Source organism: Uloborus diversus, chromosome 8 (genome assembly GCF_026930045.1).
Source record: "Uloborus diversus isolate 005 chromosome 8, Udiv.v.3.1, whole genome shotgun sequence".
Taxonomy (NCBI): domain Eukaryota; kingdom Metazoa; phylum Arthropoda; class Arachnida; order Araneae; family Uloboridae; genus Uloborus; species Uloborus diversus.
The window spans coordinates 57,353,684-57,366,448 of record NC_072738.1 but is presented as its reverse complement, the minus strand read 5'-3'; the positions used below and the strand labels follow the sequence as shown (position 1 = coordinate 57,366,448).

Genomic DNA, 12,765 nt, shown 5'->3' with positions numbered 1-12,765 from the left:
CAGTTTCGTTTCCCATTTTTGAAGCAAGAAACGATTTAATCATTGCTTCTTTTATTTTAGGCTTGTTTTCATAGTTATTTTACCTCATAGGATGCGATAAAGTTTTTAAAAGTAAAATATGCTTAGGCTAAGCTTTGAATGAACGCAAGAGATTCGTAACTATGGGGACGAAAATTTGTCTTCTTAATAAATATTAAAACAACGAGCCAGACTTTTTTCTCGTCGTTCACGGTTACTTGAAAAATCAGAGCGACATCAACATCGGTCAAGGGAGCTTAATAAGCAATTTGTGATTGCTCAAAAAAAAAAAAAAAAAAAAAAAAAAAAAAAAAAAAAAACCCCTCAAATTTCTAGTTTAAAAAAAAATGATTTCATTTAAACAGTGCAACACCTTTATACTACGTAAATATATATTTTTTTTCAGCTCTGCTACTCTCCCAATCACGATGGCATGCCTTGAGGAAAAAAATGAAGTGGACCCTAGAGTATCCCGTTTCTGTTTACCAATTGGTGCTACCATCAATATGGATGGTACTGCCCTATACGAAGCAGTGGCAGCCATATTCATTGCACAAGTCCGAGGAGTCTCTCTATCTATTGGAAATATTATTGCTATCAGGTAAAATTAATAATATATGCTTGTAGATGGGTAATATTTTTACAATTACTTGTGTTCCATAAGCAATTTTTTCACTTATGTCCAAAATTAAGGCCACAAACATTTTTGGGAGAATATTCGACGTATGGACTGGCCCTCAAGGTCTCCGGATAGCTATCCCATTGAACATGATTGGGATGGTCTAGGAAGAGCCATTGCACAGCGTAACCCCACTCCTAATGCACTCTAAGAGTAAAAAGCCGCGCTTTTGCATGAATGAGCTTTGCTAACACAAGTATTTACTGATACCCTCATAAACAGCGTGAAAACTTGTTGTGGTGTTATATGACAGTGTACGGTGGTCACGCTCTATATATCAGACAAGCTTTTCCCCAGCTAAATTCTTTATCTCTGATTCGTAGTTTAACACTTTTTTGGAATGCCCTGTTTCTTAATTCTCAATTAAAATATATTCCGTGTCGTTATGTTTCTGTGTTCTTTCTCGCAATGTTATATATACCTCTGTGCTAAATCTCGTGGCAACACAGTGAATAGTTTTTCAGATTTTGTAGATTTTATATTTGTGACTTTAATTTTGGACATGAGTGTATATTGTAAAATAAGAAATAACAGCGTTTAATTGCAAAAAATTGCAGATTACTGCGCACACGTGTTTCGGCGTTTCAAAGAACGCCTTTTTCAATGCAAAAAGTGTGTTTGTGGCTAAAAAGATATCCGACAAAGCCTTTGAAACCCCAAAATACGTGTGTGCTGTAGTCTGCTAATTTTGTGCTTCAAAATGTCGTTCAATTTTTTTTTACATATAATATGTGTTATAAAATACATTTTAAAGAAAAACTCATGTCTGTTTTTCTTCCAGCATTACTGCAACCGCAGCAAGTATTGGGGCTGCAGGAATCCCGCAGGCGGGATTGGTTACCATGGTGATGGTTCTCAACGTGGTTGGCCTTCCGGCTGAAGATGTCACTCTTATCTTGGTCGTTGATTGGATATTGTGAGTAATTAAATTTATTCATCACGTTCACTGAGTAGTTCGAGTTTGTGCCTCTAGTGCTTTATGAAAAGCATGGAAATACAACATTACTCAGAAACAAATATAATATTCGTTAACTTTAAAAATGTGTTTTTTTTTTTGGATATATTAATACCGCTTGAACTAATACACCCAAACCTGTTTTTGCGCGATTTTTTTTTCTGTATATGAAAATTTCAATCAGATTGGGACTCAATTGACGAATTTATTTTTAAAACGAGTGCAAGATAGTATCATCAAGTGACGACATAGGTACCCCAATGGGAAGTCACTGTGACTTCTCAAAAAATTCCTTATTTGGAAAATTTTGTCCGACTACTCGGCAAAATTATCATCATTTGGTTTGCTTTGATTTGTTTTAAGGATTGGTCATTCCTAGTTATTTTGTATGTTTTTGAGCTGTTCTCTACGTGAGTCTTCTTTTGTGCGGTCCCTATCCACCGCATTAAAAAAAAAAAAAAAGAAAGAAAGAAAGAAAAAATCAACTGTGCTGCGAAAACAACTTTTCAAAGCTACTCGTAAATTTTCGAACATTTTTTTTATGCGTCCCCATCCACCGCACAAAAACAGGTTTGGGTTCATACTGTTTTGGGATTAAACTTTGCGCGAGTTCAGCTCCCTTTTTGCCGCTGCTGAAAAGTGATTTCAACTTAAACTCGTTCCACAGAAATGACAATATGAGCTGTTGCAAGAAGGAAAAGAAAAACTCATCTACTTTTTTCAGCTAGTGAAATTCAAACAAGATTTTACTAATTATCTATCCATCGATTGTATAAAAATCCTAATGCATCTATACATCAATGTATTTCACTCGAACTTCTTGATAACTCCAGAGAATCAGCGATCGAATTAGGTGTCGATAGGTTCGTAACTTTTCGCGCATCATGTTTAGGCAGGTTTCGGTTTTCTACGACTTTATTTAGCGGAGATATTAGTTAAAATGTCAATGCTCAAAGACGTTTCAATCGCTTCAAAATCATTGGCGGCTGATGCGGAAGAAGCTTCAAAAGTGCACTTTCGAAGACGGGTTACGCTGGTTACGCTAGCCGCCTCGACGGCTAATATATATAATAAAATGTTTGTATGTTGGTGTGTAGTGTGCTTCCCGGGAAAGCAGTCCAGAAACATGAAACTACACAGATGTCAATTTCGACGACAATGTGTATTTTCTGAGCCAGATTTTTAATGATGTATTTAGACAAAAAGTTGTTTACTGTTTCATGTGATTTTTAATACATTTTTTTTTCAATTTAGAGCCAGGATTAGTCATTGTGTTACCTTATAACTGTAAATTGCGAAACTCAATTTAACTGCCTTCTAAGAGTAAAGAGTACATTGTTGTGAGCTGTAAGGCATCTAGAGATCCAACAATGTTCAAATTGTCTAAAATTTTTATTTTTATGGTGGACTCTTATGATTGCGCCTTCCTATCTCTCATTTCTGTTCTGAGACGCCTTAACCCTACGCAATAATAGATTACCCTTTACGCAATCCATTGTTACCAATACAGAGCTACTACCATATCGCTCCGACCGAAGTGGCGCCCAATAAGAGTCTACAAACAACTTGCATCTCTGAGACCTACTGTGCGCCCCTTCTCAAAGTCTAACTACTGATAGTGTTGCCACCGATTACCTCTCAAAGGTCGTCCTAGTCACAATAGTGTCATTATTATAGTCAACAGTTTTGTTTGAATAACCCTACTGCACAAGCAATCACATTTTCAATCTTCCCTTGCTGCGCATCTCGTATGCGCATAGCGCACCTACCCTTGCCTCACTGGCGACGAAATTTAAATCATTTGCACTCTCTTTTCTCTTACCAGATTACATCCTTGCCGAGTTTCTTGGTTGCGGCTCAATTTCTTCTGGGTGCATATTTTTTTTTTTTTTGACAGAGTGAATTATCGTCGATGGTTGCACGAATTTCATATTTTTCATGCCTTTCATAATTTTTTTTATAAGTTTCTTTTCACTATTTTACAGGGATCGATTCCGTACAGTGATTAACGTCATGGGAGATGCCTTTGGATCTGGAATTGTTGACCATCACAGCAAAGCCGACCTGGCGGAATTAACAAACGCTGAAAACGATCTGAGCGTTGAAACAACAACATTGTAATATATAAAATCATCCACCTATGTATTCATGCATTCATATCACCTGTTAGATTCACTCAAAAGGGTACGTGGTATTGTAGACATTAACCTGTGATCGTTGTACATTCACCGCCAGACTGATGGCATATCTTTGGACATAAGTATTGGAGATAAAATGAGAAATAGGTTGCAAATCCTCGTATTTAGCAATGTTTGACTAAGAACCTAATTATTTTCTAAGGTTATCTAATATTTATTGCACATTTATATGTTTTACATTAGCATCAAAATATACTTGAAATAATTCTATAATTTTGAAAAACTAAAAACTTTATCGATTTTTCGTGCTTTTTTTTTACTGTGTTCAGTTTAATTTTTAACTTTCACTACGCCGCTTTGAAAAATAAATAAAAAACAAGTAAGTGCACAAACGTAAATGAAATTCTTCTGAAAAAACATTTTACGCATTTTTTGACCCATTCTGCTCAAGAAACGGGTTGAGATCGAAAAACTGAACCCTGCTTAGAAGGATTCAAACCTGTCAGAAGTTAAGTCAAGAAATCTACACGTCAATGCTCACAATTGAATTTCTGCTGGTTAAAAAGATAACATGTGTAAACACTGGCATCGCTTAGAAGGTGCGATGGGAAAATACAACTGGGAAAAACATGATATTATTAATAACAATTGGAAATATTTATTCCACATAGTACAACTATTAAAAAAAATATACGAGAGTGACATGCAATATATTACAAATAAGCATGCTGTGCTGTGTGCAGCCAAAAAATAAGAAAAAAGCGAAAGTTGATGTAGAACAAGTAAAAAAAATTCCGAGACTGCACAGTTTAGTTTTGGGCAACGTTCCGAGATTTGACAGGTTTTCATCTATTTCCTGAGAAAATCAAGTATCTTTGTCAAAAGTTTCCTGAATTGCACGATTGTCAACTTCTCACTTTTATGCTGAATATTTTTAACTACCAGTTTAATTATTAATTGAACTTATTTATTAATTGTATCGCTTTCTTTTGTCCAAAATCCCTCTTTGTTAACTAAGTTCCCAATGGAAGCCAACTGAGAATCTCTTTGTGACGTAATGATCCGGATAAGATGCTTTGAACTATTTTGGAATGGCAGGATGTGTTCTAGAAACGTAACTATTCTTACTGGGAAGATTTCTGAGTTATTCAGAAAGATTTTAGGATAATTGTAGGAAGGTTATTAATTATTAGCAATAAAAATTGCTGCTGTGCGTAAGATATACTGTTGGCAGATATTAAACACATTAGCTACCCATTATTTTTCAGGAACGTTTCTGTATTGTTTTTACAGTGTAATATTAACAATATATTTTTTCTTGCCAACTTTTATGGGTTTTCTCCTATTTTTTTACGGATCATGGATTATTTTCCACATCAGATTCAGATTTTGGAAACAAATGACTTTTATCACATTTCAACTTATTCATCAAGTTTTGCTGATTGAATTTTTTAAAATGATGATTGCTGAGTTTCACGCTAAAATAATACTGGTTGAAAATTTACGCAGTGACATTTTTTTTTTATTTCAAGTATTAGTTTAGATTCCGGAAATGAATACTGACTTTTTTTCTACAATGTGCTTGATAAATGATTATATTTCCCCGTCAAAAAAGTAACATTCACCGATTTTTGCTCTGAGTTTTTGAGATACATCTTCTGAATTCGTATGTTACTAATTTGTCAGCTGTCAGGGCGAACGTTACTGAATAATCATTTAATGAAGTTGATAGCCTTGAATAATAAGATCGTAAACGAAGATTCATGTCTCATTTCGAAAGATGAAATTACGTGCCCAATTCAAAAGAAGTCATAAGTGACCTGGATTTCTTTGAGAACCTGAAATGAAGTTGGAGAGGGAAATCAAACAAGAATTTTTATACATTTTATTTTTTTTTTTTTGAATTTGGCAACCCTCTCTGCCTGTTTTTGATTTTACACTAGCTGTCTAGAGTTTAAAAAAAAATCTAGATATCTTACAACGTTATTTTATTAGGCATCATTAAAGAAAAACCAGCTGTCATTTTCTCAAAATGGGGGTTTTAAATAACTTCTAAAGCACGTCGATGAGAATCAGGCAATTTTAAGCAAAATCAAAATTTTTTTTTTAGTTATTAACTGATAAACTAATATCGTTTTCATCTATTTTTAAGAGTATAATTTACTGATCACAGCAAAAAAAAAAAAAAAACATAATAAATCCTAATTTTATTTACTGTTATTGATCAAATCTTGTTCTACCGATATCCCCAACCCCTACCCCTTCTTTTAGACCTCTTTTATTTTACACCATATATGAATTTAGTTTTAAAAAATGATTCAAAATCTGCTGCATGAATCTTTCCCTTTTAAACTTTGTTGTTACATGCCATATAAAGATTCTGAGGATTTTTTAAAAGGGTTTTTTGAACATGCTTTGAACTAAGTAAATTCATACTTCAAATAAGTTTTTTCTCCAAACAAACCTGTACATATTTTTGTTTTTCATGTTGAATGGTTGTGTTATTATTATTATTATTTTTTTTTTTTTTTTTTTTTTGTATTTTCAATAAATATCAATATTTAAGTTCGACTCCTTATTTCACACGCTTCGCTCATATTAAAATAAGAAAATACTGTAAAATGGTTAAGAAAATTTTATTTAAAGACGGTCGATTAAGAAATCAATTATTAATGTTGCTCGCAGTTTAAAAAAATAAATAAATAAATAAAAATCAAAATATAATATTAATTTGAATTCTGACATTTTTAATTCAAATTATGTGTTTCGCAATCACGAGTCGCGACAGGACCCTATTCATTGGGGTTATTGTTTCTGGAAACGGCTCCTATCCTCCCACCTACTCCTTCTCCTGGGCGGTTACGTGTGTACAGTTGTGTGAATGTGTGTGTGCAGGTGTGTCTCTGTATATATATGTGTGTGAAGGCTCGCGTGTTTGCTTATGTAGTCTTGTATGTGTGCGTAGACCTGTTTGTATGCACGTAGTCGGGGGTGTATGTGTGTAATCGCGCACGAATGTGTGTGTGTACAAGCGTGTGTTTGGGAAATGGAAGCCACCGCCCAGGAGAAGCGGATTCTCAGGACTAGAGGAGCCGCGCCTGCAGAGGCTGGTGAGCGGATGTGATGCAGAGGCCCCTGGTCCAAGCTGAAAAGGAACTGAACGCCAAGAACGGTCAAATAAGAACAATAAGCAATCGTGATTGCTCAAAAAAAAAAAAAATCGAATTTTCAAAATTAATTTGAATTTTGAAATTTTGAATTCAAATTATGTGTTTCGCAATCACGAGTTGCGACAGGGCCCTACTCATGGGGGGCTATTGTTTCTAGAAACAGCTCCTGTCCCCCCCCCCAAGCCTTCCCCTCCTCCTAAGCGGTTACGTGTGTGTGTGTGTGCGTGTGTGTATATGTAGGCACGCGTGCGTGCATGTGTAGGCTTGTGTGTGTGCGTAGACCTGTGTGTATGCACGTAGACGTGTGTGTACGTCTGTAAAGGCTTGTGTGTATGTGTGTATGAGCGCGCATGTGTGTAGGACATGGACGCCTCCGACCAGGAGAAGCGGATAACTCAGTACCAGAACAGCCGCGCCTGGAGGACGGTGGGCGGTGGTGCTGGTGTCCCTGGTCCAAGCTGAAAAAGGAACCAGACGCAAAGGACGATCAAATGAAAGCAATAAGCAATCGTGATTGCTCAAAAAAAGATTTTTTTTTTAATATTACACTTCCTTTGCTACCCACGTGTATCGTACGCCGGAGTAACTGCCTCCTCACTTCCAAGTTAAAAGGGTCTTGCCCCTCCACTTTTTTAAGCTCAAAATGAACGATCGATTGAAAAATGATAGTGTCAGTATATTCACTTGCTCAAAACAAAAAGAATTGATTTAGTAAGTGCGTTTTATATGTTTTTCTCACGTTAATATTTCACAAATATTAAAATTGAACTTTGAATTGGAAAGATTGTCCACTGTGATTATCTTCCCCGATTTGTGAGATCATGTCCCTGATTTTCAAAGGTCATTTAATCGATAGTGACATGACAATTTACTGGTTCTACGGTAGAGTTTTTCCCTGAAATTTACTGACATTTCTTCTTTTCCAGTTTGTGTTGAATAAAGGGATAGCTTTGGACTTGTTTCTGTACATCTTATTGGAACTATCTTTTGTCAGGAGGCACTCGTCATTTTAAATTCTAAGTTTGATGCGGTCGGTTTTCTTTTCCATTTCTTGTACAGGATTTCAAAAAAGGACAGTCCTCTCTCATGCGTTGTATGGTTTCCTTTAATGTCACTGAAGTTTGCTGCAGAAAATGGAATTGTTGGTTAAACTTTCGTCAGAAAGTTTTTTGGACCAAACAGTTTTTTGACCACGTTCATACTATCTAACAAATGTCTTGAATTTTTTCAAACTTCTTTTGAGACCTTTAGTTTTAGTCTTTTTCTCGCAACGTAGTGCTGTAATATTTTTTGTTAAATTTTTTTTATCAAGTTTAGGGAGAAAAGTGCGACTACTATAAACTGAGCAAATGGCTTTGACTATGCTTACTTCTTTTTGGAAAGTTCATTGGAAAAGTGAATTTGTTTGTTAGCGCGAATTTGAGTTGGAATACTTTTGCAAAACTTCTACGAAAGCAACGCAGCTCAACTTAGCGCCAATTACTTTCCCTCTTACACCAAAAGGACATGAACCCTGTCAAGGTTATAGCTCAACTTATCGGAGTCACACTATTGTGTAGTTCCTTTTTACTATCATTTTTGAAAACATTTAGTTTAGCGTCAATAGCACGAAAGGGATTGGACAAGAAGAAACATGACGACCATTATTTTATTTCTGTTTTGAAGCTTTCATCCCGGCCAGTCTGTCCATTGCAAAAACTGTTTCGGACAGAAGAGTGTGCGGTGGGTTTTTCAATTTTATTGCTGAAATACGAACCATTTTGGCCAGTGGCGTGCAGGACCTGATTATTGAATATTCCAGGAGTTCTCAAAGTGATTGCCGTGGCACCCTGGGTGGTGCCGTACGAGGAGGTGATGAGAACCTCGAAGTGTCCGTGGTATTAATATATATGTATAAGGTGAGTGCGCCAAATAATGCCCGGTTGACCAGAAAGGAAATCCTTCATATTTTGATACAATATAACAAAAACTCACTAGATCCTCTTTCATCGTCATCAAAAAGCCTAACTGATGATAAAGCGCTATCAACAAGCCATTTTTAACTGCCAGGCAACAGTGCAAATGTAATTGTGTAGCTAAACTTGTTCCAGAAGAGTAACGTCAAAAGCAACTGATCATATATCTTACGGTAAATTTTGTACATGGTTCCCTGAAGTTTAACGAGAGTAAAAAAGTTGCACTGTTCTTGAAACCAAAGTAGTTGACGAAATAAAAAAAAAGAAATCTATATAAATAAAATGAAATAAATGTCGTGTGCCGTCATTTTTCCCCCCCGAAATTTGACAACCTAGAAAAGTAGATTGTAGTACGATAGGACCATGGTTCGCTTTATTAACACTCTGGTGCCCTTATAATATAACGCCGGAGTATTTGGGAGAAGGATTTGATCCTGTGTTGCATATGCTGCACATATGTGCATGAACTGCACCGGTGTTAGAACCCCCCCCCCCCTGAAAATAACTTATTACTTGTTTACATGTTAGAGATGGACTAATGTGCCATGAGAAAATTCCAGATCTTCCAAGAGTGCCTCGAGTCGAAAAAGTCTGAAAACCCATATGGAATAGGGGCATAGGGTCATTGCATAGCGTCCCCCGCTCTTTGTAAAGTTTGACTAGAGACTACTAAATACAGGGGTCGTCAAAAAAGTGTTTGGTCTATATTAGGGTCCCCTGATATCTTAATTGGGCCCTTTGGTGGCCCCAGGGGCGGATGGGGCCGGCGGGCATCCGGGCACTTGCCCGGTGGGCTGCCTCTGTTTGGGCCGCATTAAAATTCACAACTGAATAGCAAAAAATAAATAAATAAATAAATAAAACTGTCTTCCTTTTTTCTTTTCTTTCTTCCTTTAAAAAAAATATATTAAATGTCTATGGCAATATCATAATATTCCGGTACATTTCTGATCGACTTACAAGAAAATCGCTGCAAAAAAAGTAATGGCTACAAAAAAAAAAAAAAAAAAAAACTCTACAGACTCATATATTGTGAGCAATAAGATATTTTTCTGTAGATCGGTAAATTCATCGGCCCGTAAGATAATTTTGTGGCATAACTGTCCAGGACCTTCTAAGGCCCTAACAGCCCCTCTCGTTCGTAGGGGACAATGAACACGTCAAGTTAGAGTCATCGCCTGGGGAGGCTACCAATTTTAATTTAGTGATTAACAAAAAAAAAAGTTATAAAACGTTCTCGGTAGTAAAAAAGTGAAGTATTAAAAGTAACTCGAGGAGTTCCAGTGACAAAAAATATTTTTTTTTTAGAAGAAAATGCGACGTTTGAATATTAAGCAATAAAATTTTTGAATACTAGTTAGGAACATCTACGATTCTTTATTATAAAATAATTTACCTAACTGAAGGACGCTGAAATGTATATTTCGAACATTTTTTTTTTAACGAAACAAAGTATTCAGTGCATAATGAAAACCCATGACAAAGTTTCAGCTGAATACAGTAAGAAATGAATAGAGATAAATAATCATGACAGTTTCGTAGGGGTCGCCGAAGAATGATTTAAATAGAAAAAAATGTTAAAATACATTAAGGGAAATTTACTAGTGAAATATTGTATTAAGTATTGTAATGAATAGTCACACCAGTGTAGCAGTAAATTACCGACCCTAAAGCAGGTCTAAGGAAGAAAAACATGCAATGCAGCAGACAGCCCGGTTATCACGTTCAGAGACTGCAGTTTGTTCTCGTTAGAACACATCAGTCTGGAATAGTGAATAACCGAGCTAACCTTCATTTGCAAGCTTTGCCTTCAATTTGCGAGTTGTACCGCACTATTTTGCGGACACTCGCTGGTGAGATAAATTTACTTTATCTTCTTGTATGTCTGCGCTCTCTGCTTTAATGAAATGACGTCTGCCTCCTGCTCGATTATTCACTATTCCAGACTGAAGAGTTCTAACAAGAACGAAACTGCAGTCTCTAGACGTGATCACTGGGCTGTCTGCTACATTGCATGTAGTTACACCAGTAGTTCTTAGTGCTTGAATGCACTAAACGAAAATAAATCAAAGCTTTATCCAGAGATTCTGGAGGAATGATATTTAAAGTAAAACAAAGTCAGGGCAAGAAGATCTACGGTGTCACTGAAAAGTACCACATCAGTCCAAAATGTTAAAAGATTATTTTAGTGAATTCCAAACGCTTTAACTTCAAACAAGGATAAACATTAGGCTGGAAATTGAAAAGTTCACTATGGAAAAAGCAAAGAACTATTTAGCATTATCAAAGATCGCTTCAAAACAGCATTTTAAAAGGTAAATGTGAAAATTTTTCGTAGGGCTGGAAAGAAAATTACCTTTCCTTGAGTACCAGGTAGAAAATTTTTCGTAGCTGGCAAGCGTCTCCAACGCGCTCGCCAGCATCATTGAAAGTCGTCTTAAATTATATTTTATAGGCTTCAATTTTGAAAAAAAGTCGGAGGAGATCTGCCGAAAACTCCTCCCATTCACGTCATTGAAAGTCGACTAAAATAAAGTTTTTTAAGCTTCAGTTTCGAAAAATTGTCGGTCCTCTTGACGTCATAGAAGACCTAAAATCCTATTTTTAGATTTCAACTCCAAAAGATTTTCTAGGGAGCACCTCTGAACCTTTTTACTCTCTAGGTTGGCATTAGCTGTGTGTTAGATAGTGGGAATATTCCAGAATTAAAGGAGGAAGTTAGTAAAAAGGATGTGGGAATTAGCTGTGTGTTAGATAGTGGGAAAATTCCAGAGCTAAAGGGGAAAGTTATTGCTGAGGCGACTGACTGGGAAACAAAGGGTATAATTTTGGGAGATTCAATGGTGCGTGAGGTGGGAAACTCAATAGGCAGAGTTAGACGTAAGGTGGCTAGATATTGTTTGCCAGGGGCTCGGGTGAGAGATGTAAATAGGGTTGCTGAAAAGAAGGGGGTATTTAATAAAGAGGATGTAGTTACTTTGTGGGTGGGAACTAACGATGTAGGCCATAGTAACAATGATGAGTTTACAAAGGAATGGGATTCCCTGTTGGACAAAGCAACCAACTGTTCGGCAAATGTCCAAGTGGTTGGTTTGCTTCCCAGGTATGGAGTGCATAGGAGTTGGTTAAACCAACGGGCTAGGTGTATGAACCTGGTACTCAAGGAAATTTGCGTTAAGCGTAATATCAGGTTTATTGATGTGTGGAGTAGATGTAAACGAGATTGGATTGCTAGGGATGGCCTACATCTGAGCTCTACAGGGGTCAAAATGGTTAGTGGTTTGGTTTTAGAGGCTTCAGAATCAAAAAACTAAGTTGGAATGGGGGGCATGGTTTAAGGAGCAGAATTCGAAAGGGTACTAACTATCGGGATTTTAGTAGAAACGGAAATAGGGTGGCTAATAAGAGAAAAGATTTTAACACTTGGGATTCAAACAATCGTGCAGCAATAAATAAAAGTAAGATGGGCTTACTTAAGGTTTTTTATACAAATGCTCGTAGTATTAGGAACAAGATGGAAGAATTGAAAAGCATAATTATAGACGAGAGGTTGGATATTATTGGAGTTACCGAGACATGGGCTACCGAAAGTGATGATGATTTATTATCTATTGCTGGGTATAATTTGTTTAGACAAGATAGAGTAGGTTAAAGAGGTGGTGGGGTTTTATTTTATGTCAGAGACACTTTAATTTGCAAAGAATTGGTAATTAATGATAAACCTAATGAGATTGATATGATTTGGATGGAGTTGATTAGTAATAAGGGCAAAAAACTACGTTTGGGGAATATTTATAGGCCACCCAACTTAAGCCAGGGTCAAGACGAACAGATGTTTAGTATTATTAGT

At 36.3% G+C, this 12,765-nt stretch overlaps 1 protein-coding gene across 1 annotated transcript in view; it reads left to right on the top strand.

Annotated features, from left to right (window-relative positions):
* LOC129227441 (excitatory amino acid transporter 3-like) overlaps positions 1 to 6,287 on the top strand; it is a 105,080-nt gene extending 98,793 nt beyond the window's left edge. Inside the window, exons 8-10 of the mRNA XM_054861999.1 lie at positions 425 to 619; positions 1,479 to 1,613; positions 3,638 to 6,287. Of these exons, the coding sequence (XP_054717974.1) occupies positions 425 to 619; positions 1,479 to 1,613; positions 3,638 to 3,773 (466 nt within the window). The 3' untranslated portion in view covers positions 3,774 to 6,287. The remainder of the gene's footprint in view (positions 1 to 424; positions 620 to 1,478; positions 1,614 to 3,637) is intronic.
* The last annotated feature ends 6,478 nt before the right edge of the window (positions 6,288 to 12,765 follow it).